This window comes from Chlorella variabilis, assembly GCF_000147415.1.
Source record: "Chlorella variabilis unplaced genomic scaffold CHLNCscaffold_4, whole genome shotgun sequence".
Taxonomy (NCBI): Eukaryota; Viridiplantae; Chlorophyta; class Trebouxiophyceae; order Chlorellales; family Chlorellaceae; genus Chlorella; species Chlorella variabilis.
Genome location: NW_005435084.1, coordinates 566,256 through 589,118, shown reverse-complemented (window position 1 = coordinate 589,118; position 22,863 = coordinate 566,256). Strand labels below are relative to the sequence as shown.

General features: G+C 69.2%; 5 protein-coding genes across 5 annotated transcripts; 1 reads left to right on the top strand and 4 right to left on the bottom strand.

The window, feature by feature from the left end:
- Nucleotides 1–6: 6 nt before the first annotated feature.
- Nucleotides 7–1,797, bottom strand: CHLNCDRAFT_50574 (hypothetical protein; the record flags this gene model as incomplete). Its single annotated transcript, XM_005849962.1, has 4 exons — nucleotides 7–171; nucleotides 392–1,261; nucleotides 1,519–1,613; nucleotides 1,722–1,797. 4 exons carry the CDS (start codon nucleotides 1,795–1,797, stop codon nucleotides 7–9), a joined length of 1,206 nt encoding a protein of 401 aa, XP_005850024.1.
- A 462-nt stretch (nucleotides 1,798–2,259) lies between these two features.
- On the top strand, nucleotides 2,260–6,786 carry CHLNCDRAFT_50573 (hypothetical protein; the record flags this gene model as incomplete). Its single annotated transcript, XM_005850210.1, has 8 exons — nucleotides 2,260–2,679; nucleotides 2,884–3,006; nucleotides 3,273–3,441; nucleotides 3,601–4,640; nucleotides 4,909–5,071; nucleotides 5,243–5,317; nucleotides 5,540–5,608; nucleotides 5,840–6,786. The coding sequence occupies 8 exons, from the start codon at nucleotides 2,260–2,262 to the stop codon at nucleotides 6,784–6,786; spliced, it is 3,006 nt and encodes a 1,001-aa protein (XP_005850272.1).
- A 1,002-nt stretch (nucleotides 6,787–7,788) lies between these two features.
- On the bottom strand, nucleotides 7,789–9,177 carry CHLNCDRAFT_141991 (expressed protein; the record flags this gene model as incomplete). The annotated part of the gene is made up of 3 exons (XM_005849961.1): nucleotides 7,789–8,393; nucleotides 8,622–8,728; nucleotides 8,939–9,177. 3 exons carry the CDS (start codon nucleotides 9,175–9,177, stop codon nucleotides 7,789–7,791), a joined length of 951 nt encoding a protein of 316 aa, XP_005850023.1.
- Nucleotides 9,178–9,281: 104 nt separating this feature from the next.
- On the bottom strand, nucleotides 9,282–11,700 carry CHLNCDRAFT_141990 (hypothetical protein; the record flags this gene model as incomplete). Its single annotated transcript, XM_005849960.1, has 9 exons — nucleotides 9,282–9,317; nucleotides 9,421–9,499; nucleotides 9,641–9,744; nucleotides 9,917–10,028; nucleotides 10,226–10,286; nucleotides 10,451–10,514; nucleotides 10,762–10,872; nucleotides 10,998–11,396; nucleotides 11,593–11,700. The coding sequence occupies 9 exons, from the start codon at nucleotides 11,698–11,700 to the stop codon at nucleotides 9,282–9,284; spliced, it is 1,074 nt and encodes a 357-aa protein (XP_005850022.1).
- A 490-nt stretch (nucleotides 11,701–12,190) lies between these two features.
- Nucleotides 12,191–14,601, bottom strand: CHLNCDRAFT_141989 (hypothetical protein; the record flags this gene model as incomplete). The annotated part of the gene is made up of 8 exons (XM_005849959.1): nucleotides 12,191–12,663; nucleotides 12,783–12,883; nucleotides 13,011–13,134; nucleotides 13,285–13,385; nucleotides 13,500–13,591; nucleotides 13,718–13,799; nucleotides 13,924–14,192; nucleotides 14,314–14,601. 8 exons carry the CDS (start codon nucleotides 14,599–14,601, stop codon nucleotides 12,191–12,193), a joined length of 1,530 nt encoding a protein of 509 aa, XP_005850021.1.
- Nucleotides 14,602–22,863: the final 8,262 nt, after the last annotated feature.

Below are 22,863 nucleotides of genomic sequence, written 5' to 3'. Positions count from 1 at the left end.
AGCGTCCTAGCTGGCCGCCGTCGCGGGCGCTGCCGCCTCCGCCTTGGCCAGCGCCGCCTCTAGCTGCTCAAACGTCTGCTCCCCCACCAGCTGCTCGCCGCCGATCACCCACGTGGGGAAGCCCTGCAGGCCGCCGGGCGCCGCCTCGCACACCGCAGCCATCTTAGTGTCCTGCAGAGAGGGAGGGGCAGGGCCTGTGTGTGGGGGCAGGGCAGTGGGGCTGCTGCGCCACGCCGCGCGCAGCAGCTGCAGGCATGCCAGCGTCGGCAGCATGCCCAGGCCTGGCGGCGTCACGCTTGCCGGCCTGCGTCCCGCCCGGCGAGCGCCGGCCGGCCAGTCAGGTAGCAGGGCAGGGCCTTGCCTTGTGCAGGCCCTCTGGGTAGCACTCGACGTAGGGGAAGGCAGCCATGGCCTCCGCCCCAAACGCCTGCTTCTGGTCGTAGCAGTGGGAGCACCAAAAGGCGCCGTACATGCGCGCGCCCGCCGCGGCCAGCCGCTCCGCCAGCGACACCGCGTCGGGGCCGCTGGCGCTGGTCACCTCCGGCAGGCTGTAGTCGAGGTCGTAGCCTCCCGAGGCGAAGGAGAGGTTGGGAGTGCCCAACCCCAGCGACAGCAGCAGCAGGGTGGTGGCCACGGCGCCGGCGCCGGGGGCGGCGGCCTCGGAGAGCTCTCGAGGGCGCAGCCCCGAGGCCGCCAGCGCCGCGATGCCAAAGCTGAGGGCCGCGGAGGCCAGGCACCAGGGGCACAGCGCGCCGCCAAACTTGGTCAGCATGATGTACAGAAGGCAGGAGCTGCAGGTGGCCATGGCCAGGCCTCCTGCCAGCACAGCCCGGCGGTACGGCGCCTCTTCCGCAGCCTGCGCTGCAGACCGCTCCGCTGCAGGCGCCGCCGCCGCCGCGCCCGCTCCCGCTGCTGCCGACTCGCCCTCTGCTGCTGCTGGCGCCTCGCCGGAGGCTGCCGCTGCTTGCGCTGCCGCTGCTGCCGATGCTGGCGCGGATGCGGCGCTGCTGCCGGATGCCGCCGCCGCTCCCGCCAGCGCCAGCGCCGCCATGCCGCCGTACGCCAGCATGCCCACGGCGGCCAGGGGCACCACCCCAAAGAGGGTGGAGTACTCGCTAGTGAGAATGTCGCCGCAGCTGGCCCCTGTGCCGCCGCCGCTTAGCGGGCAGGCCGGCGTCAGGCTCAGCACCTTCACTGCTGTGAGGTACGCAGAGTCGGCCAGGCCCGCGGCTGCCAGGGCAGCGATGGCGCGGTACGGCACCTGCAGCGGGGAGGTAGGAACAGGCAGGGTTGCAGGGAAGGCAAGGCAGGTCGCTGGGACGCACCTGGCACCATGCAGGTACGCAGCTGGTGGGCGGCCGCCCCCTCCTCCGAGTGCCAATATGCTGCCACAATGCTGACGGGTGACGTCCTCGCCGCCCCAGGCAATGTGCCCGCAGCGACTTGCCTGCTTCAGCGGCGGCAGCTCTACAGCCACGTTGTCAGCTGCATCTCGAGCTGACGGGCCAGCGTCGGCACCCTCGCCGCCCGCCGCCGCGCGGCACGGCAGGCGGGCTCGACTGCCGGGGGCTCGGCAATGGGCTGCACTGCGGCTGCGTCGTCCCTGTTGAGCGCTGAGGGGTTGGGAAGTGAGTGAGAGCAACATGGGTGGGGATGGGTTGCCCAAGCTTGGGCTCAGAGGTAGGGTCTGGTGAGAGCCCCAAAGCTGTGCAGCGGCCAACCAGGAGGGCCAGGGCAGCCGGGAGTGGGTTGCAATGCGGCGGCGGCGCGCAATTGGCTGGCCTTGTCCCCTGACATTTTCGCCGGCCCGGGCCGAGAAGCCCCAACTCCCGCAGCTGGCCCGACCCATTTATTCCCTCCCTGGCCCCCGTCTGGCCGTCCCGACACACCCGCCGGCCCGGCATCGAGCCCTCGGAGGAGCCTTCCACGCCGAACACCCCTGACGCCCAGTCGATGATCAGCCGCACGCCCCGACGCAGCGCATGGTGCTGGCACTAAATGGCACTAAAGCGCCGCCCGACCAGCAAGGAGCAGCCCCTGCAGCCCTGGCGAGGCCCATGGGCGCGCCGCAGCAGCGAGCAGCCGTAGCGCCCCAGCAGCAGCGCCAGCAGCTCCCGGAGCGGGCCTCGCCCGGCGCCATGCCGCCGCACGAACCTTCGGGCCTGCCGACGGCCAAAGGGACCAGTGGGGTCCCCGCCCCCCCGCTCAAGGGGCTTGCAGGCCAGCGCAGGCAGCGCCTTCTTAGCACCCGAGGTGAACATGCGGCAGCCGCAGCGCCCGCAGAACGGGGCGGCAGCCCCCTCCAAGGCCGCCGCCGTGACGTCGCCGGCGGCAGCGCCCCCTGGGCGCGCGCCGGCAAACGCTGCAGCGCAGCGGGCCGAGCCGCGTGCAGGCCAGCAGACCGCGGTGCCTACACCAGCGGTGCAGGCCACGGCAGCCACGCCGACTGCCTCGCCGCCGGCACCGGCAGCAGCAGCAGGCGCGCCCGCATCGGCGGCGCAACAAGCGGCGGCTGCCGCCGCTGCCCTAGCCAACCCCGGCCAGCAGGCGGTGGCCGACCTAGAAGCCATCCTGGGGCGCATCATGAACCTGGACGCAGAGGGCTGGTTCAGGCACCCGGTGCGCCACAGCGATGCACCCAACTATTACAAGATCATCAAGCGGCCCATGTGCTTCGAGGTGGGTGCCCAGCCCAGGTGGTTGCTGGCAGCGCTGCCAGCTTGAGGCACAGACCTGGTGCCGCGTGGGTGCCGCTGGCTGCGCTTCAGCGGGCACCTCACAGCATGGCATGGCAGCAAAGCGTGCGTGCCGCGCTTCCGGCAGCACGGGGCGCGCCGCCGCCGCTCACCGTTCGCGGGGCATGCCTGCGCCTGTGGTCTGCAGGTGATGCGCGGCAAGATCCGCGGGCGGCAGTACGTCAACTGGCAGGAGGTGGTGCGCGACTTTGAGCTCATCTGCAGCAATGCGATGAAGTACAACCAGCGCCGCTCCCGCGTGCACAAGCAGGTGCGGCGCGGGCCGTGGTGCGGCCGGGGTGCAGCGCTGCGGGGCAGCGGCGGGCTGCACTGCGCCGTTGGGTTGCTGCGTGTGTGTTGGGCAGACTGTTGTTCACAGTCGGTGCCTGCTCGTGTGCCGCTGCTGCATGCTGGCTGGTGCGCGTGAGCCTGCGCTCTCTGCCTGCAGCGGCACACCTGCCATGTGCGGCTCGCTGGCCCCTCCGCTGCTGCTCTGTCGTTACTTCCAGCCCTTGCCGCACACCTCCCTGTGTGCAGGCACTCGTCATGCTGCGGGCTGGAAAGAAGCTGCTGGTGGAGATGGAGGCGGAGGGCCGGCGGGCCATGGCGGCGCTGGTGGCGTCTGGCGGCATAGCGGCCGCTCCCGGCTCGGTGCAGCTCACGCCCGCTGACAGCCAGGCGGTGCCATCCAGCCTTTTCCGCAGCGGTGCGTGCCCTGCTGCTCACCCTGCGCAGCCAGCCGCACTTTGTGTCGGTGCCGCTGCCCAGCTCTTGAGCTGTGCACATCACGCGCGCTGCTGCTGACGCCGGTGCCCCAGCCTATGCACCGACTGCTCGCACGCGTCTGCTCGTACTCTTGTTGCAGGGGCAGCAGGCGCCACGCCCACGTCGGCAGGAATGCTTCGGTCGCAGTCCACGGCGGACACCGCCACTACAGAGGCGGAGTCAGATCCGATGCAGCTAGACGCGCCAGATGGCACCATGCCAGCGCCAGCAGACGCTGACGTGGACCCCGCAGGCTACAGCAGCTACGAGGAGACGGATTTGGAGGGCGAGGGGGAGGGCGAGGGCGTCTCTGTGCGGCAGCAGCAGGTTCTGGAGTATGCCCGGGATGCAGTGCTGGTGCAGCCATGGGGCGCCGCGCCCGCAGTTGCTGGCGCGCCCGGCGAGCCCGCGGGCCGTCAAGGCGAGGCGCAGCGGCAGCAGCAGGAGCAGCAGCCGGCCGCAGAGCACGCGCCGCACTCGCGGGAGTGGAAGCAGGTGCGGCGGGGCGTGGAGTGGCGGGCACGCTGGCTGGAGCATCGCCTCACCGAGCTGCAGCACCAGCGCCAGCGCTACCAGCAGCAGCTCCGCGAGGCCGCGCAGGCGCCGGCGGGGCCGGAGCAGCAGCGGGAGCAGAAGCAGAAGGTCGGCGCGGCGCAGCCTGCAGGCGGCGGCGAGCCGGGCGCGGGCGGCGCGGCGCCGCTCCTGCACGTGCGCCGCCAGCGGCTGGAGCTTCCCGAGTTCCAGCTGCCAGGCCTGCTGCAGCACCCCTTCATCGCCGCGCACAGCGTGGTGGGCGCGCGGCAGCAGGCCGCGGCGGCCGCCGACGCCGCGGCCGACGAGCCGGCGGCCCTGGATGGCAACGACTTTCCAGCTGAGGTGCATGCCGCCCTGGACCTTCTGGACCAGCGCCTGTCCTCGCTGCGCCGCCAGCTGGTGGCCGTGCAGCAGCCTGCGGCGCAGGCCGCGCTGCACCGCGTCGCCGCGGTGCGCGTGCCCGGCTACCGCGGCGGCGGCAGTGGCGGCGGCGCGCGCCGCGGCGGCTTCACGCCGCGCAGCAGCGGCGGGTTCACCCCGCGCGGCACCCCTCGCGGCTCCTCCTTCTTCCGCAGCGACTCGCTGTCCAAGCGGCGGCGCATCCAGGTGGGGGCCCACGCCCGCCTGGCGACAGCAGGGCGTCGCTGCCGCCAGCGACACGTCGATCCGGCGGCCGTTGGTTGCGCGCTGCAGCCTGCGCAGCATGCTGTCCTGTGCTTGCCTGCCTGCCTGCCGTGCCCGACCCCTGCTGCTTGCCCATCCCACCCACCTGCGCGCCCGACCCTCCGCACTTCACCCACCACCGCCACCATTAGTCCCTCGCCGGCTCCATTAGTGGCCCCTCTCCCACCCGTGCCCCCCTGCCGCCCTGCAGGATTACGACACTGGCGAGCTGCTGACCCCGCTGGGTGCTCCCAAGTTTGTGGAGCGAGCTCAGGTCAAGACGATTGACACGCCCCGCGTGCGCCCTCTGCCCGCCTCGGAGCTCAAGAAGCGGCAGGCAGCGGTGGAGGCGTATGGGGCGGAGCTGAAGCAGGGTGGGTGGGTGGTTGTAGGGTTGTGGCCGGCCTGGCAGGGCGTGGGAAGGCAGCGGCGGCCGGCTGTAGGGATGGCATGCCAGCAGCGAGCCTGGGTGTGGCGCGGCGCCTCTGTCGGCCTGTGCTGGCCGCTGATGCTGGCTGCGCTGCTGTCGCCTGTTGTCGGCGCAGGTGAGGGCATGGCGGCGGCGGAGGCCATTGATGCCATGTGCCCTGGCGAGGGGTCCAGCGACGAGGACACATCTGGTGAGAGGCGGAGAGGGCCGCTCCGGGCTCTTGCTGCCCCCCAGCTTGCACCTGTGCCCAGCCTGGGAGGTGCTTGCTGCTGGTGCTGCTCATCCTGCGAGCGGCTTGCTGCTTGGTGCTGCTCAGCCTGGTGTGTGTGTGCTGGCTGCGGAATCAACGGCAGAGGCGCTGGTGGCCGCCGACCTCGCGTGCCGCTGCTCCCCGGCCCGCCCGCCGCCGCAGACGAGGCCTTCCTGGCGCGCCATCGGCACATGGAGACGGCGGAGCGGGCGCGCTATGAGGCTGTGCTGGGTGCGCCCCGCCTTGTCTCAGAGCGTGTGTGTGCGCGCAGGGCGGCTTAGAGCGTGTGTGTGTGCAGGGCGGCGGCCGCTGCCTGGGGCTGCCCGGGGCGGCGGGCCGTGTGCGCTGGCAGCGCTTCCTATGCGTTTTTCCAACTCACATAGTCGCAAATTTCTCAGCAGACTCCTGCTCGCATACGGCTCTTGCGCTCACCGCTGCGTCTCCTGCCCCGGCCTCCTGCAGACGCGGCTGTGAAGAAGAACAAGCAGGCAAGCAAAGTGACCAAGGAGCGGACCAAGCACTCGTCGCTGCCGCGCCCCAACGTGTCTCGCACCCTCTCCGCCCCCGCGCTGGTCGGCGGCTTTGGCGGCGGCGGCGGCGGCGGCGGCGTGCTGGCGTCCCCAGGCTCGGGCACCCTGCCGGGCGCCGCCTCGGCGCCGGCGGTGGCGCTGGCGGGGCCCGCTGGCGGCGGCGCGCCCGCGGCGGCACCACCCGCCGGCCCCAAGCCTGCTGCGGGCAAGTCTGCCGCAGGCGCCGCCTCGGCGGCGGCGACCCCCAGCACGGCTGGCATGCTAGCGGCGCCCTCGCCGGCCTCCACTCCCGCCATGGCAGGCGCCCAGCAGCAGGCGGCGACGGCTTCGTCGGCGCAGCAGGGCGGGCAGGCGGCGGCGGCGGCCGGCAAGGCATCCTCCTCTGCCGGCGCGGCGGGCTCATCGTCGCTCAAGGGCCCCAACGGCATGCCGCTGGTCATGATCCCAATGAATGCTGCCATGGCAGCACACATGGCGCAACAAATGGTGGCAGCTGCGGCGGCGGCCAACCACGCGGCCGGCAAGCAGGGCGGGTCGGGGGGCGGCGGCGCCAACGCGGCGGCCGCCGCGGCCGCCGCCGTGGCCACGTCGGCAGCCATGATGCGGCCGCCCTTCACCCTCACCCCCGCAATGGCGGCGGCCATGGCGGCGGCAGGTGGCGGCCAGCTGGCCGCGGCAGCGCAGCAGGCGGCCGTGCGGCAGGCGGGAGCTGCCATGGCGGCGGCGGCGGCCGCCGCCGCGGCGGCAGACCAGCACAGCTCGCTGCCCCCGGCGCTGCAGGCTATCATCCCCAATGGGCCCTCGGCCAACGGTGGCGGAGGCAGCAGCAGCGGCAAGCGGGGGAGGCCCGCGCGCAGCGCCGGGCGGCCGCGGCGCTGACAAGCCCGCTCCGGCCCCCACCCAGCCGCTGCGCCCGGCGTGGCACCAGAAAGCAGCACTGCCATTAGTTCTGCTGCGGCCTCTGGGAGCCAGCCTGCCGCCACCCCCTGCGCCCAACACCGCCAGAGGGTGCCGGCGGTTTGAGCGCTGCTGCAACCGCAGCGCGCCGCCTACCCGGCCTGTACATTGGGTCCGCCTGCTCTCCGCCGCGCCCTCTCCCTTCTGCCCAGCGCCATCTTCGTGCGTATTGTTGACTCCCCACGCCACCTCCTCTGACTCCCCACCCCACCTCCTGACTCCCCACCCCACCTCCTGACTCGTCTTAGTGTACCTCCCTCACACCTCTCCACTGTGCGTCTGCGCGTGCGTGCCCGCACGCGCTCCCTTCTCCTCTGCCGCCCCTCGGGATGGGCCCGTGCCATGCTCCTTCCTCTTTCCTCTGCGCTTGCGTTCTCGTGCTACCCCCTTCCCTTTTCTCGTGCCGTCCCACCCCCCCGCAGCCATCCTCCTCCACTTCCCCCGCGTTGCTGCCATTCCCTTTTGAACTGGTTTGAACAGCGGCGTCGCCGCCTGTAACATCGGGGCCCACCGTCAGACGGGGACACAGAGGCACACAGGGGGCTGGAGGCCCAGCCTACACACTTGCTGCACAGCGTTCTGAATGAATTGGCAGGGGATGAAATGGGCGATGAATGGCAGGAAAGGTTGCACAGAGCGCAGGTTTGTTTCGTTGGGGGGGGGGTCGGGTGCGTGGGCGTACGTTGGGGGGCTGCACCCCAGCTGGGGTGGGTACAGACAGGTGCAGGTGCAGATAGTAAGCAGCTCCATTGTCCAGACGCAGCCGAGCGGGGCTGCTGGAGGTGTACAGTCGTATTAGACACAGATCATTCGGGAACCAGGGTCACCAGAGGAGGAATAGGAGGAATGATGATGATGATGATGAGGAGGAATGCGAGGGAGGTGCGGCGAGCCGCAGGCCCGCCCAGGGAGGGGCAGAGCCCCCTACCGGACTGCCAACGCCCGGGGCTCTGCTGCCCGCACCACCATGAGCTGCCACTGGGAGAGCAGCCTGGCGGCGGCCTCTGCGCGGGGCTGCCAGGACGGCGGCACCGCCACTGCCGCGTTGGAAAGCACGGAGGGCGCCGCCGCGGGCGCGGCGGCCGCCTGGCCGCTCGGGCTGCCAGCCTCGGTGCCAGTGCTGGGGCCAGGGCCGCCTGCTTCCGCAGCAGGGGCTTGCTGGCGGCCCTCCCCAGGTGGCGGCCGTGTGGAGGAGCTGGCTGCAGGCTCGGGGTCCGCCTCTGGGGCTTGCTGCTGCTGCGGTACCCCCTGCTCCGCCTTGCCGCCGCCGGCTGCCGCCAACTCTGCCGGTTCAGCCGCCTCCAGCGCGCCGCCGGCCTTGCCCGTCGCCGAACGGGCTGGGCGCGAGCCGCCGGCCGCGCCGCGCCTGCTGGGCTTGCAGGGCAGCCCCTCCAGCTGGCGCTGCCACGCCTCCCGCTGCTGCTGGCTGAAGCGCAGCTGGCCCAGCTCCAGGTCTGCATGGCCCAGCGCCTCCAGCCGCGCCCGCAGCACGCTCTCAGCCTTTTTGTACAGGTTGCTGGCGCCGTTGACTGCGGGCGAGGTGCAACGCGGGGCACAGGTTCTGTTTTAGTTTTGTTCGGCGCCGAGGGCCTCAGCACACGGCGATGCAGCACACGGCGCAAGCTGCTGCTCGTGCAAGCACGGCGCGCGAGCACCGCGTGTTGTTGTGCCACGCAGCGCCTCACACCCTCATGCCTCACACCCCGCCGCGCTGCGCTGCCGTCTTATACAGTATGGCGTATGGCGGAGATACTCACGTGTGCGCTTCATGCGGGTGCCCACGTCTTTAAACATCACCAGCTCTGCAGTGCCGTCCACCCAGCCGTGCCGGAGGGCCACCACCAGTTGCTCAGTGGGCTTCAAGCTGAAGGCAGGGGAGGCAGGAGGCGGGAGGCAGCAGACGCAGGTCAGGCCCAGCTGGCGCCAGCGAGGCGCCAGCTGCGCCTTGCGCTGGCGCTGACACGTATCGCAAACAACTCCTCCCATCCAACGTCAGCCCCATGGGGATCACATCAAGGGACGCCAGATTCACGCTGCAAAGCACCCTCTGTGCGGCAGGTCCCAGGTGCCACACCTTGCCAGGGCATCAGCCACAGCCAGTTGTGCATCCACCGCACGCCCCTGGACGCCAGCCATCCTCTCAGCACACGTCTCCAGAGCAGAGATGGGCGGCCTCGCCTCGCTGCGGCTGCTGCGTCTGCTGCTGCTGCGGCTGCGCTGGCCGCTGCGGCGGGCTGGAGGGCTGTGGGGCTGCTGCTGCTCGTCTGCACACATGAATGCCTTCATCTTGCGCTCGGCGACCTTGTACTGCATCGAAGCCCAACTTCCTGCGGTACACCATGCAGTACCACGCGCAGACTTGAGACAGAGGGCAGCGCGCTTTGACGGTGGCGAGGACGGGACAGCCTGCCTCGGCGCTACCACAAGCAGGAGTCCCAGGCGCAGTAGCTGCCCTGCAATGAGAAGGGCAGGCAGGCCAGGGGCGGCTGCAGCACACACCCCCCACACCCACCACTCCCCACCCTGCTCACCGCTTCTGCCCAGGCACTCCCCGACCTCCTTCCATGTCCGCCGCAGCCCCTCGCCATCCAGCCCATGCCTCAGCTCAACCACGCTGACTTGCTGCGGTTCCAGCCTGCATCGCACCAACAGGCAGAGCAACTCCCGGCTTGAAGGCGAGGCAAGGCGGCCAGCCACCGCCGATCGCCACAGCCGGGCTGTCGGCAGCCACTGCAGCAGGCCAGCAGGGCAGGCCGGCAGGCCGCGGGAGGCCCACCTGGCCAGGCAGCTGCGCAGCTCTGCCTCAATCAGCTGGCTCCGCTCCTCTGCAGCCACTTCGTCCTCCAACAGAACCTCCAGCCCATCCAGCGACACGCCGCCCTGCGGCGGGGAAGAGGGACCGACATCGGCAGGGTCAACAGGCAGGCTTTGGGCAGCGGCACCAGGAGAGGCATGGGAGGGCAGAGGCCGGCGCTGTCTGCAGCGCATGCAGTGCTGCGCTACTGCCCTTCCAAGCAAGCAGCCTTATGCCTCGGCCTCCGAGCCGGCTCACCTGCTGCGTGGGGTCTTGATCCATCGGCGCCGCCATCTCCTGGTCAAGGACCTGCATCAGCGGCGACTGGCCCACCTGGCTGCCCATGGCGCGCAGCAGGTGCAGCGTGTAGCTGCACGGCAGGACAGAGGGTGGCACGCATGCCGCAGGAAAAGGAGTTGAGATGTAAATGTATTGCGACTGACTGGCGTGGGTGACCTGGCGCAGCAGGCATGGCAGCGCACGGCCGCCCCCTTTCCCTGCCTACAGCTGCAGGTCGGCCGTGCTTGCCTGATATCAAAGCTGCAGCGCTCAGCGATCTCTCCACACTCCGGCTGCCTGAGCTGCTCGGTGGCAAGCTCCAGGGTGGCTTGCCGTACGCGGGCCATGTCTGCAGGCAGGCACCAGAACGCGCCTCAGCAGGCTCAGCACAGCCGTGGCAGGAAGGCAGGCTAGAGCAGGGGCCGAGACGCATGCTGGGGCGCCAGAGAACACGGGGAGGGCGCTGGCTGAGCGGCCGGCCGGCTCAGGCGAGCGGCCCGTGTGGCACTCTACCTCGGAAGTGGTGCACAGGCAGGCGTACGTCCCGCGACTGAGTGTGCAGCGCACGCGACATGCCCTGCGCTAAGGAACAAGCATGGAGAGTTGGGCATGGGCACCAGCCAATGTGAATGCCAACCTTCCCGCCCAGACAGCAAGGTGGCATTGTGGTGGGCTGGCTCGCCGCATGGCTGCCCCCCGGACTGCCCTCTGCTGAAAGAATTGCTGCGTTCCAGCACGGCACCTGCCGGGTTGGTGGCAGCGGCAGTGGCAGCGGCAGCAGCGCAGCTCGCTCCCCGCTCAGCGCGCTCAGCGCCCTCGCTCACATTGAGGATGGTGGCGGCAGCAAAGGTGCCAAAGCTGGCGTCCCGCCCGGGCTGCGGCCTGTACCGCCTAGCTGCCCGCTCAAGCGCTAGCATGCCCTCGCTCACCAAGTCCTGCAGCAGGTAGATGAGGGGGCATGGGACAGCAAGGGCTGGATGGGTGCGATGGCAGGCCGGCGGTCTGCTTGCCAGCAGCAACCACGCCACCCCCACCGCCCCAGGGCTGCCCATCCACCCACCTCCCGCGCCAGTCCCTTGCCGAGAAACCGCCGCGCCAAGAAATGCACGAGTGCGCGGTTGGCGTCCACAAGCGCGGCCACGGCACGCTCGTCGCCTGCCCCCGCTGCTCTAGCCAGCTCACGCTGCTCCGCGGCGCTCGGGTGGCGTTTGGCGGCTGGTGCTATTGGCTGAGGCAGCTGCTCCAGCAGGAGCGGCGGCCCTTGCTGCCTAGTCCCCGCCTCGGCTCCCGCACGCACCAGGCGCCGCCACCGGCGCTGCCGCACGCTGCCAGGAGCAGCCGCTGCCGAAACTGTCGTCGACGCCGCTGCGGTGCCGCCGCGGCGCCACCCGGGTAGCTGCTGCTGGTGCTGCTCGTCCAGCGGATCCAGGATGGAGGCCAGAAGGTCCCGCCGCAGGGCCTGGGCCACGATTGGGCGAGGGGGCAGGGGTGTCCCCCGCCGAACCTCCAACCCCAGCCCTTGGGCTGGGCCCGCCCTGCCCGGTGCGGCAGCACGCATGCTGACGCCACTGGGTCTCAGATCGCTTTGCGGTCAACTGGGCGGCGGGTTGGGGCTTGCCGCTTGAACCACTGCGGCCTCCTCGCAAACCACGAACCGTCGCGGTGTCCAGTTGTGGGGAGCATTCGGGGCTCAAATGCGCCACAGGTAATGAGGCGATGGGGATTTGGGTGAGGATGGGAGGTCCTGGCGCCGCCGCCCGCATGGCGCCCCAGCCGCTTGGACCACTCGGCCACAGCCGGCCTCCACCTCCCCATTTGTGCACATCCATAACAGCACACCCAAATCGCTTCCCTTGCTTGAACAGCACGGATCAGCTTGTAAGGTTTGCCACAGCTGGCGTTCCCAAGCGCTGCCGCTCCCGCCCGATGGAGTCTGCTGCGGCGGCAAAGGCTCAGTCGCCTGGTCATAATTTCGCGCGGCAAAGCCATGTGTGGAATCCGACTCGATTTACATCAGATGTGTGCTTGGAATAAATCAGTAATGAATGGGCGCCGGCTGGCTGATCATCGTGCATTTGGTGGGCTGGTACAGGAGAATCCGGCAGGCAGCGGCAAGCCAGGCAGTCGCTCAATAAAATCTGGCGCTCCATAAAGTCTCCATGAAAAGGGAAGTTGAAGAAGCAGATTAAAAACAAATGCTGAATTAAAACTGTGATGGTGCCATACTGAGATGCAGTTCAGAAGCAAACTGGCCTAAAGGCTGCGCAGGCCCGCACCAGCTGTGGCGTACTGAGCAGCCGCCCCCGCTTCCCCCGCCTGCTCTGCCAGCCACTGCCTCTCCAGCTTGGCTTTGGCGCTGCCAGCGCTGGCCCTGCTTCTCCGGCGGGGCGCTGCTGCCGCTTTCCCCGCTGGAGCCGGCTGCTGCACAGCCGCTGCTGAGCCGTTGCGGCCGGGCCCCGTCGCAGGCTCTGCTACGAGGGCGCGCGCAGACGGCACCTGCTGTGCCTGCTGAGCGATGGAGAGCAGGCTGTCATGAAGGTCGGCGGCGCTGTCGCTGTCCTGCTTGCCGGCTCCGTACGAAGCCAGCAGCTGCTGCTGGTATGCCTGGCTCTGCCGCGGGCTCAGCGACACTCGCTCGAGCGCCTTTGGGCTGAAGGGCGCGGCCGCGGGCAGCAGTGTCTGCAACTTGCGCTCTGCCTTCTTGCACTGGCTGCTGGCCCAGGTGGCTGCACACAGGAAGGCGGAGGAGGAGGAGTCAACCACAGCTAGATGCCAAGCCTCAGCCGCAACTGGCTGGCGGGCATGGAGGGGCAGCACGCAGGTGGCCAGACGGCGGAGCACTCACTGCTGGCGTTCATGCGCCTCCCAATTTCGGCATACGTCGACAGCTTGCCATCCAGCCAGCCCCAGCGCAGCGCCAGGACCAGCTGCTCTTCCAGGCTCAGCCTGCAAGCAAATGTCAAGGGAACGCAAGCGCCTCATGTCAGGACAGCAGGAGGGGCAAACAAGGGGGACAGCGCAGCACAGGCACCTTGCACAGCGGGGGCATCCGCGGAACGGGTAGCCTCTGCACCTGGCAATGGCCGCTGTCAGCGCCTGCGAGGCGCCCAACTGTGCCGGTGCTGCATCCTCGGCGCCGCTCGCCTGCCGCTGCAGTTTGTGCGCGGCCATCTTGTACTGTGCAGCAACCCAGGCAGCTGCGTAGGGGGGGCACAGCGTGGGGCAGTGTGGGGTCAGCAGCTGTGCAAGGGCGCTGCCGGCTGCTGGCCGTGTGCCTGGCAGGCGATGGGCCGACCAGCCCAAATTCCAGTTGCTGCAGCTAGGAGGGGAGTGATACTCCAGCTCACCAGTGCAATCCAGGCGCTCCCCGATTTCTTTGCAGCTCCAAGCACGGCCATCGTGCAGCCCATGGCGCAGCGACACAATCAGAGCCTGCTTGGAGTCCAGCCTGTGGCAGCGGGGGCAGCAACGCAAGCAAGCGCGTGGTGGGCCGCTTGCAGACGGCACGGGGGTGTGCTTAATGGCAGCGAGCCGTGCAGCTTGCATGGGAGCCTCTACTCACTGTGCCAGCCTGCTGCTGAGCTCCTGGCGCAGCATGCCCTGGCGCTCCTCCTGGGCGAAGGAGCACTCCTCCTCCTCCAGCGAATCGTCCACCTACAAGAGGGGAGAGGCAGCCAAAACAGCTTGCTGTGCCTTGCTAGGGTGATGCAGGCCCACTGGCTGTCACCATGCCAAGCAGCAAAGCGCGCGAGCCGTGCATGGCCAGAGTGCCACACTCACCACGTCATACTCTTCTGCCGCCTCGGAACCCCCCCCCTGCTGCTGCTGGGTACCCATGGCCCGCAGCAGGTGGAGAGTGTGCCTGCAGGCAGACGACACGAGGGGATGTTGTTGTCATGCCCGGAAATTGTGACACAAACAGGTTGCACCAGCAGGTCCCACCACAGAGTGCACCAGCAGCAGCGAAGCAGGAGAAGCGTGCGCACTTGACGGTTAAGACGCAGCTCTGGGCAATCTCCTCGCAGCGCGGCGGCCTGCCCAGCTCTGCAGACAGCTCCGCCATCGCCTGCCGCACGACAGCCATGTCTCGGTAGTGAGTCTCGGGGATGCGGATCACGCGCGACTGCCTGCGGATCGCCCGCGACAGCGCGTTGCTGATGGCGGCCGCGGCAAAGGTGCCGAAGCGCGCCTCGCGGTCGGGATGGAAGCTCCCCGCCGCGCGCTCCAGTGCCAGCATGCCCTCTGCGACCAGGTCCTGCGTTGGCAGGGTGGGCAGGCAGGCGAGCAGGCAAAGGTTGTGAGTTCTGTCTGGTTCGGTGGGTCGATGTAGCCTTGTGCAAGACAGCTCGATGTGGGCCAAGCTGGAGCTCCCTCACCTCTTTCGCCAGCCCACGGCCCGCAAACTTGGCAGCCAGCCAGGTGACGAGGGGCCGGTTGGCATGGGCAAGCATGGCGGCCGCTCGGTGGTCGCCGCCAACCGCCAGCTCCGCCAGCTGCGCCTCCTCTGCCGCGGTCAGGCGGCGCTGCTGCTGCCGGCGCGGTGGCTGCTGCGCCTGCTGCTGCTGGCCGTCTGAGGCCGCCAAGGTGGTTGGTTCACTCTGGGACACAGCCGCTCTGGGCACCAAGCCGCGCTGCCGCCGGCGCTGCTGCAGGACGGCGGCCATGGCGCCGCCCCGAGGCTCTTGCACGTCCAGGCTGCTGCGCCGCGCGGGGACGCTATGGGCCGGTACATTTAGGGAGGCCAAAGAGACCGACGGGTTCATCTGCTGCTGCCAAGCCTCGCACAGGGGCGCGCGCTGGCGCTGGGTGACCAGCTGCCGTGGTCCACCCCTACCCGTGGCTGCAGCCATCACACTACCATGCGCCGCGCTCCTAGAGCTTGATCGCGCCTCCCTGGAGGGCTGTGCCGCTCCCGGTGGTAGCACCGGCGCTGAGGCGAAGAGCGTCGAGCTTGCAGCAAGGTACGATGCCATCATGTGCTTCAGATGGATGTATATATCACAAAAAACGCAAGAGGAAGCCAGGTGGGTGGCGCTGTGTGGTGTGCCGATGGGCACAACGCTCAGAGAGTCAGCCAGCCGCTTCCTAGAGGCGCAAACAGTAAGCTGAAGTTCCGAAGACGAGAACGTGTGGATGGTGCGATGAGGCGAGCAATCCTCCCATGCATCTGCAGACGCATCACGCCCAGCGCAGAGGGCGCCGACATGCCCAGAATTTCCAGACGTCTTAAAATTTCCGCTGCTATCAACAATTGTGTCGCTCAACCAATGGCATCCCCAACAATCATGACTTGGCAGTCTCTTTCGGAGGAGCCCCCGGCGGCTGCTTGCGCCCAGGAGGCGGACGCCCCCGCTTGGGTCCCGCTTCGCCCTCCTGCTCCTTCTTCTTCTCCCCCTCCTGCTCCTTGGGCCCCGCATCACCACCCTGCTGCTCCTTCTCCTCCCCCTGCTTCTCCTCCTCCTGCTGCTGCTGGTCCGCAGGGGCGGGCTCCGGCGGCTGCGAGTGGCGCCCGCTGCGCCGCCGGCCGTCGTCCAGCTGCTGCTGCTGCGCATCGCCCTTGCGCTTCTTGGCTGCAGGCTTGCCGCCCGCGTCGGGCTTGCCGGCGCTGCCGGCGCCTGCGTCAGCACCCTCTGCCTGCTCCTGGGACGACGGCTGCTCCTGATCCTGGGACGATGGCTCCAGCCGGCTGCTGCGCCGTCGCTTGGCGCCCTTGCCGTCGCCCTCGCCGCCGCCACTGCCACCAGTGGCCCCTGGATCCTTATCCTGCTTCTCCACCGGCACACCCTGCTCCTTGCCCTGGCCAGCTGGCTTTGGAGGCTGCGCCCCCGCCGGCCGCGGCTTGGCGGGCTTCTTGTCCGCGGCCGCCTTGCCAGTCGGCTCGCCTTCGCCTGTTTTCTGCCGCTTGGGCGCCTTGGCGGGCTTGCCATCCGGCGCGTCCCCTTGAGGCTGCTGCTGCTTGCCTTTGCCGGCGGCGGCGGGGCCTCCTGTGCCGGCAGCGGCAGGGACAGCAGCAGCAGCACCAGGCTCTGCCGTCTCGCTGCCGGCCTTCTTGCGAACCCGCTTCTTCTTGGCCGGCACGGCTGCAGCCTCTGCGCCCTCCTTGGCATCCTGCTTCGCCAGCCCCTCGCCTCCCTTCGCCGCCGCCGCCGCCGCCTGCTCCTTCTGCTCCTCAATGTGCCCAGGCTTGGGCCCTGCCGCCGCCTGCTGCTCCTGCTGGCCATCCTGCTTGGCGCCCGCCTGCTGCTGCTGCTGCTGCTGCTGCTGCTGCTGCTGCTGCTGCTGCTGCTCGGGCAGCGAGGCGGGCGGCGACTTGGCGGCGCCCTTGCTGGTTGAGGCCTTGGCCTGCGCAGCCTTCATCTCCATCTGCTGCTTTTGAATGGCGGCCATGATGTGCGGCGGGATGCCATACACGCCCATGCCCGGTGACATGCCTGCAGGCAGCACGAGGGCAGGCAGTGGGACCGGGGTTCCTGGCCGCGGGAGGAGAACCGGCCGGCCTGGCAGCCGCTGCAGCCCTGCGGTCGCCTCCTGCCGACGGCAATCGCCGTACGCCCGGCCCCGGCAGCCCAGCCGAGTTGCAGGGGCTGGGCATGGTTTTCCAGATGCGCTGCAGCTTGGAGTATGCAACGCAGGGGAGGCGCACACCTGTCATCATGCCTGCGTAGGCTCCAGACTGGAACATGTGGCGCATGGCGGCGGCCATAGCCTCCTGCGTCATCCCCGCAGGCATCTGCATGCCCGCCGGCACCGGCACCATGCCTGCAGCGCACACAGCCGCGGGGCGGGCACACAGGCAGAGTTGACTGGGGTTTCGGGTCGGCAGCTCGGCGGCTGGAGTGATGGGGGCACGGCTGAGGCCAGCATGAGGTTGTGCACAGGGCATGCAGCGGCGGCTGTTGGCCGCCCCCCGCACCAACCCCGCAACCCTCACCTGGGCGCATGCCCGCCGCCGCCATGCCTGTCATAGCCGCAGGCATGGCGCCCCAAGCGACCGGCGACATCATCGCCTGCATGGGCATCGCCCCAACCGCCGCCATCTGCGCCGCCGCGGCTGGCGCTGCTGCCGCCGCCGCCGCTGCCGGTTGTGGTGGAGCCGCCGCGGGCGGCTTGGCGGACCGCTTGCGGGCCGGTTCTCGCGCCGGTGCGGGCGCCGGGGCAGGCGCAGGTGGCGGTGGGGCTGGAGCCGGCGGAGGCGGCAGCCTGCACACGGCCACCAGCACCAGCATCGCGTCAGGAACAACACGAGCGCCTAACCACTCCACTCACATGCGCCGCGGCCTGCAGCAAAGCAGGCCGGCACGCCGCCCAGCACATGCCCACAGAGCAGGCGGCAAGCGCAGCCCGCGGGCAGAGCGCGCCGGCCTGGCAGCAGAGGCTGCCGGGCTCGCCTGAGCGCCGCGTCTTTCAGCGCATCCAGGCTGAGCTCTGGTAGCTTGTGGAAGTGGGCATACTTGACCCCCATCTGCACCACAGAAGAAAGAGAGGAGCTGGGGTTGCACCAGATGTAGGGGACCAGGAGCTGGGGCAGTGTGGAGCCATGAGCACGGTGGTACCTCTAGGCTGTGTGCCATGGTAACTCTTGCAGGAGCAGGAAAAAACATGCAAGGCAGTACAGACGCGCGGGGGCGGCGCGCCCACCCACCCGCATACAGCACAGCGGGCAGCGGAAGGTTTCTGGCGTGTCGTCGCCGTCTCCCTGGGTGCCGGGTGCCCGCAGGCCCATGCAGGCATGGTGGTACCAATCCTGCGGCACAGCCGAGGAAGCTGGGTGGCGGCTGAGGGGCGCGCATGCACAGAGCGACGCCTGGCAGCGGCCAGGACGCGTGCACGCGCCGTGCCCCGCTGGCTGTGCAGCTGCACGGGTGCTTGCATGCCCTCTAAGCTTGCCTGGCAGTAATCGCAGCCGACCATGGGGATGTCTTCGTCGTACGGCTTCTTGCACAGGCAGTACAGCTTGGAGTGCTCCTGCGGTACGGTCCGGGCGGCAGCAGGCACACTCCAATCGAAACCAGGCCTCAAGCCACAATGCAAGGCTGGCAGCAACCCTGCATCAACCCTTGCACAAGACTGCGCCCCTGTACCGCTCCTCTGTACTGCCCCTCTGTACCGCCCTGTGCCGCACCTGCAGCGCCTCCAGCTGGGCGTCCATGCGAACCCCCAGCTGTTGAGCCTCCTTGGCCAGTGCCTGCGCCTTGGCGGCTGCCGCCTGGAACGCCGCCACATCCTCGCGAGCGGCCTTGAGCTCCGCGAGGCTCGCCTGCACCCTCTGCTCCCACTCCCTGCCCGCCTGGATGGCCGCCAGCATCTTGGAGCCTGTCACATCTGCAACGGCGGCAGCCAGACGGGGGCGCCGAAAGAATCCAAGAAGAGTCGGGAGGGCAAGGGCGTGCCGTGAAGAGGCGGTGCAACCATGCGGCAGGTGGAGGCGGGCACGCCGGAACAGCTGCAGTCAGGGAAGCACCAGGTGATACCGGCAGTACCATGAGCAGTACCTATCTTTGCATCGATGTCAAACTCCTGGCCCTGTTCCAGCAGCTTCTGCAGGCCCTCGATGCTCTGCTTGCCTGCAGCCGCCAGCCGCCAGCCACCAGCCGACAGGTGAGTTACGGAGCAGGGCAGGGTCACCGGGAGCAGCCTGCCACTGATAAGCCAGCCTCCAGGGAGCACCCCCCCCCAAGCTAGGCAGCAGGCGTCATGAGGAGCGACGCAGCGGCAGCTCACCAGGGGGGCCCAGCGCTGCCTCTGCCTTGGCGCGCCACTTGTTGCACCGCAGCAGCTGCAGCACCTTGTCGGCATGGTCTGCAGCAGGGCAGGCCAGCGGGGGAGAGGGGCAGCAATGCGCGACTCACGGTTGCATGCCCCAGGCTGCCGGCCAGCTGGCGTATGAGCAGGCACTGGGTAGCCCAGCGTGCCCCTCAGCGTACCGAAGCGCAACCCATCCATTACACACACGCGCACACAAGCCTCCGCGCCACCCACCCGTGCCGTCAATCTCCAGCGCCATGGCCGACTTGAGCAGCTGGTGCAGCATGCCCTCGCTCAGCGGCAGGATGGTGCCCGTGCTGCCGAGCGTGCGCGACAGCTTGTGCACCTCCACGGCCCGGCTGGTGGCGGTCTGCATGGTGGGAGATACAAGCACCAGCGGCGGACGTAGGTACTATGAAGTGGGGACCTGGGACGTGTAAGTGGGTGGACTGCAGCTTTGCGTAGGCTGAGGCTGGCTGGGCCCTGCCGGCGCCCTGCTCCCAGAGCTGCTCGCTGCCGTGCCGGCCGCGGAAGCAGCAAGAGGGAGGCTCCAAGCTCACCGCCCAGCGGTCAAATTTCTTGAGCAGGCGGTCGAGCGTCTCCGCCTCGTCGGGCTGCACCGGCAGCGCGGAGAGCTCGAGGAGCATCGCCGCCAGTTGCTCTCGCTCGGGCCGCTTGGTGCGCTGCAGCTTGGCAACCGCCGCCTCCAGCGGCTCTGTGTTGCCCTGCAGGGGTGGGGCATGGGACAGAACCAAACGTGGGAACGGGGTTACAGGTGCCAAACGGGCCGGGAAAGGAGGGAGGTGGTGCGCTAAGGCGGCGTGTGTGCGGGCGTGGGCGGCGGGAAACCGGCGAGCCGCATGCAGCGGGGGCCAGAACGTTGCACGGGCGCAGGCAAGCGCCGGGCCCGGGGCGAGGCAGCACGCGCCCCAAGCGGGCGGCGAGCGCGGCGCACACGGCTGGCGCGGCCGCACACCCACCCACCTTGACGGCGGCGCAGATGGGGCAGGTGTAGCGCCGCATGGATCGCATGTGTGTCTGGCTCACGCCCACACACCGGGCATGGAACCAGTCCTTGCAGCTCTCGCAGGTCACCATGGCTGCGGGGCAGCAGGGCAGGATGTGCACGCTTGTCTGTGTGGTACTGGTGGTATGTGTGGCATATGTGGTACCGGTGGTGGTGTGTGTTGTGTTCGTGGCGGGGTGTGCAAGGGGTGGGATCGGCCGTGCAGCGATGCTGGGCATGCAGCCTGGCACCACGTGCCGCCGGCGTGCGCTGCAAGCTGCCGCCGGCTGCGGCTGCGGCCCCACTCACTCTGCACCGTGGTGTCGTAGTGGCCGGGGCGCTGGCAGAGGCAGTACAACTCGTGAGGGTCCACAATGAGCGAGCGGGGCGGCGCGTTGGCGGGGCTGCCGCCGGCAGCCACCAGACGCTTCTCGGCCTGCGGCAGGGGCGGGTGCTTGTTGGCGGCGTCAGGTGAGAGCGTCTGGTGGGGTTAGCGGTGGAGGGGGATTGTGGCGGGGAGGCGGAAACAAGCAGTTGCCAAACACGCTGCCGTCTCAGCGCTACACAACCACTCCAGCGCCCCATGTGCATGCCACTCACATCCAGCCGCCGCTCAAACATCTCCACCGCTGCATCCACAGACTCCCCCACCGCCGCCAGGCACACGCTCAGGCGCGCCCCCGTGTTGCGCTTGGCCAGCATCCTGCGGCAGCGCTCGATCCAGTCGCCTGCGCAGGCCAGGGTGCGCGCATTGGCCGGCGTGTCGCAGAGGAGATAAGTTGGTGATGGTGTGGCAGGGAGTGACCAAACATTAACCTAACATCAGGAAACTGATGTTAGGGAACGTCCGTTTGCCCAGACGAAGCAACAGCAGCGCACGCACGCACCCGTCTTCTGGGCGGCCTCATCGGCAAAGGCGCGGAGCGGGGATGTGACAGGCCACACGCGCGCCGCCTGGCTGGCCGCCTGCAGCGTCTGGAAGCTGGGCTTGATGGCGGCTCCAGACTCATCCTGCGCATGCGGGGTGGGTTGGGGGCGGGCGGGGCTCAGCGCTTGCATACGCTAGCTGAGGTGACGGCCCCGCCATGCAACTGTGCCCTGCGGCCACACCAACGAAGCAGCACACCACAGCAGGCGCCAGAGGAGTGCCCCAGGCAGCGCCACAGCTGCCCTGGCGTGGCGGAGGTCCCACCTGGGACAGGCTCCGCATCCCCGCCTCCCACTCCCTGAACTCGCGCAGCATGCGCTGCAGCAGCGGCAGGCTCTCCAGCTGCGGGCATCGGCGGGAGGTACGGGCGGGTGAACCACCACGCGCAGATGAGGAGGCACAGTCGGGCACTCGATTCCACTCAAGGAGCAGGCAGCCAGGAGGCGGCATTGGCAGCTCCAGGAGAGGGGCAAACACGCGGGCCGCCACGTCTCCTGCCTCTGCCGCAGCCTGCGCCCGCCTCGCGCCCCCTCCCTCCGCTCACCCGCAGGCACAGCCTGTCTGCGGCTGCCAGCATAGACTCCAGCTCATCTGCATCAACGGGGTGCGCATACGACACGCCGTCCCGCCCCACAGCCAGGATGTGCGCCGACTTGCTCTCAAACTCCCGGCCCGCCTTGACGAAGCTGCACAGGGTCGAGGGCAGGGCGGGGGCGGCGGCGGGGTGAAGCGCGGGGCGCACGCGGGCGGGCGCGCGGGGCGCAGCCGGCGGCAGGTGGGCACGCCACGCCGCGCATGCAGCTTTGCCAGCTCAGCAACGACGTGGCTTCCCTGGCTGCAAAAGCCGCATGTGCGCTGCGCGGCAGCTGGAAGGCATGACGGGTCAGCACCGTACCTCTGCAGCCGCGCAAACAGCTTCTCGTCGCAGGGCAGGATGAAGCCCTCCTCCAGAAGGGTGGCAGCCTCTGCGCAGGGATGGGGCCAGGAAGGCCCAGGGAGGGGGAGGAAAGGAGGAGGGAGGGTGGTGTGAGTGGGTGTGAGGCAAGGTGCGTGTAGGTGTGCCTGGACGTGTGGGTTGAGAAGCAGCACTGAGCAGGCGCAAGGTCCTGAGGCCGAGGCGAGCGGAGCCGCCGCGGAGCGCACCTGACAGGCGCAGGCGCTGCGCAAAGGGTACCGTGCAGGGCGGCGGTGCTGCTGGTGGCGCAGCTATCTGCTGCGGCGGCTGCGGCGGCTGCGGCAGCGGCTGCGGCTGCGGCAGCGGCCTGCCCTCCTCATCCGCCGCCACAGCATCAATCAGCTGCTGCTGCACCTCAGCCACGGCAGCCTCCACCTGCTGCTCGCTCTCCACAGGAGCCGGCTGCGCCTCTGGCTGCTGCTCTTGCTGCTGCTGCCGCTCCTGCTCCCCTGGCTGCTGCTCTGTGCCGTCGGGTAGCCGCGCCAGCAAGGCCCGCACCTTGCGCGCCCACAGCAGCGCCTGCGGCACAGCAAACCGCGGGCGCCAGAAGCCGCAATGGTCAGCAGGCACCTGATTGGAACTGCGCTGGGCTGGCAGCAGGCCGGGACTCCTACAAGAGCAGCAGCAGCAGTGGCAGCATGCCGCAGCGCCATAGACATCCACAGGGCCACCACTTGCCTCCACATTTGCCTTCAGGATCTCAACTTGCTCCATGGCCAGCCCCACGCGCTCCCCGCTGGCAATCAGGCTCCCCAGCAGCTCCAGTTGGTCGTCTGGGAAAGGAAACAACAATAACAACGACAATAACAACTGTGGTGGACAGTTTGTAAGCGAAAACGACAAGACAGCCCGCACACACCAACTGACCGTGGACGCACGCACAGCCAACCCCACTTACCAGTCACAAACTCCTGCTCCAGCACCGGCCGCGCCTCCTCCAGCCACCCGTCTGCCACAGCACGCAGCTTGCGCAGGCCTGCAGCCGGTTAGGTACGGCGCCGCCAATCAGGAGGGGAAGGCAGATGCTGCCAATCAAGCGTGCGCCAGCCCCTCCATCCCTCCATGCAATCGCGGTCACTCAAACAGGGGGCAGCGCGCAGTGCCCACCCACCTTCCGCCTCCTCCTCCGCCCGCACCAACAGGCCGCGGTAGTCGGCTAGAAGCTGCTCAATAACAGCCAGCTCGGGCTGCTGGCTGGCCTTCTGCAACAACACAGGTGAGAACCAATCCACAGCATGCGGGCATGGGTTGTCTCGCAACAGAGGGCAGGTGGGACGCCCCCCCCCCCCCCC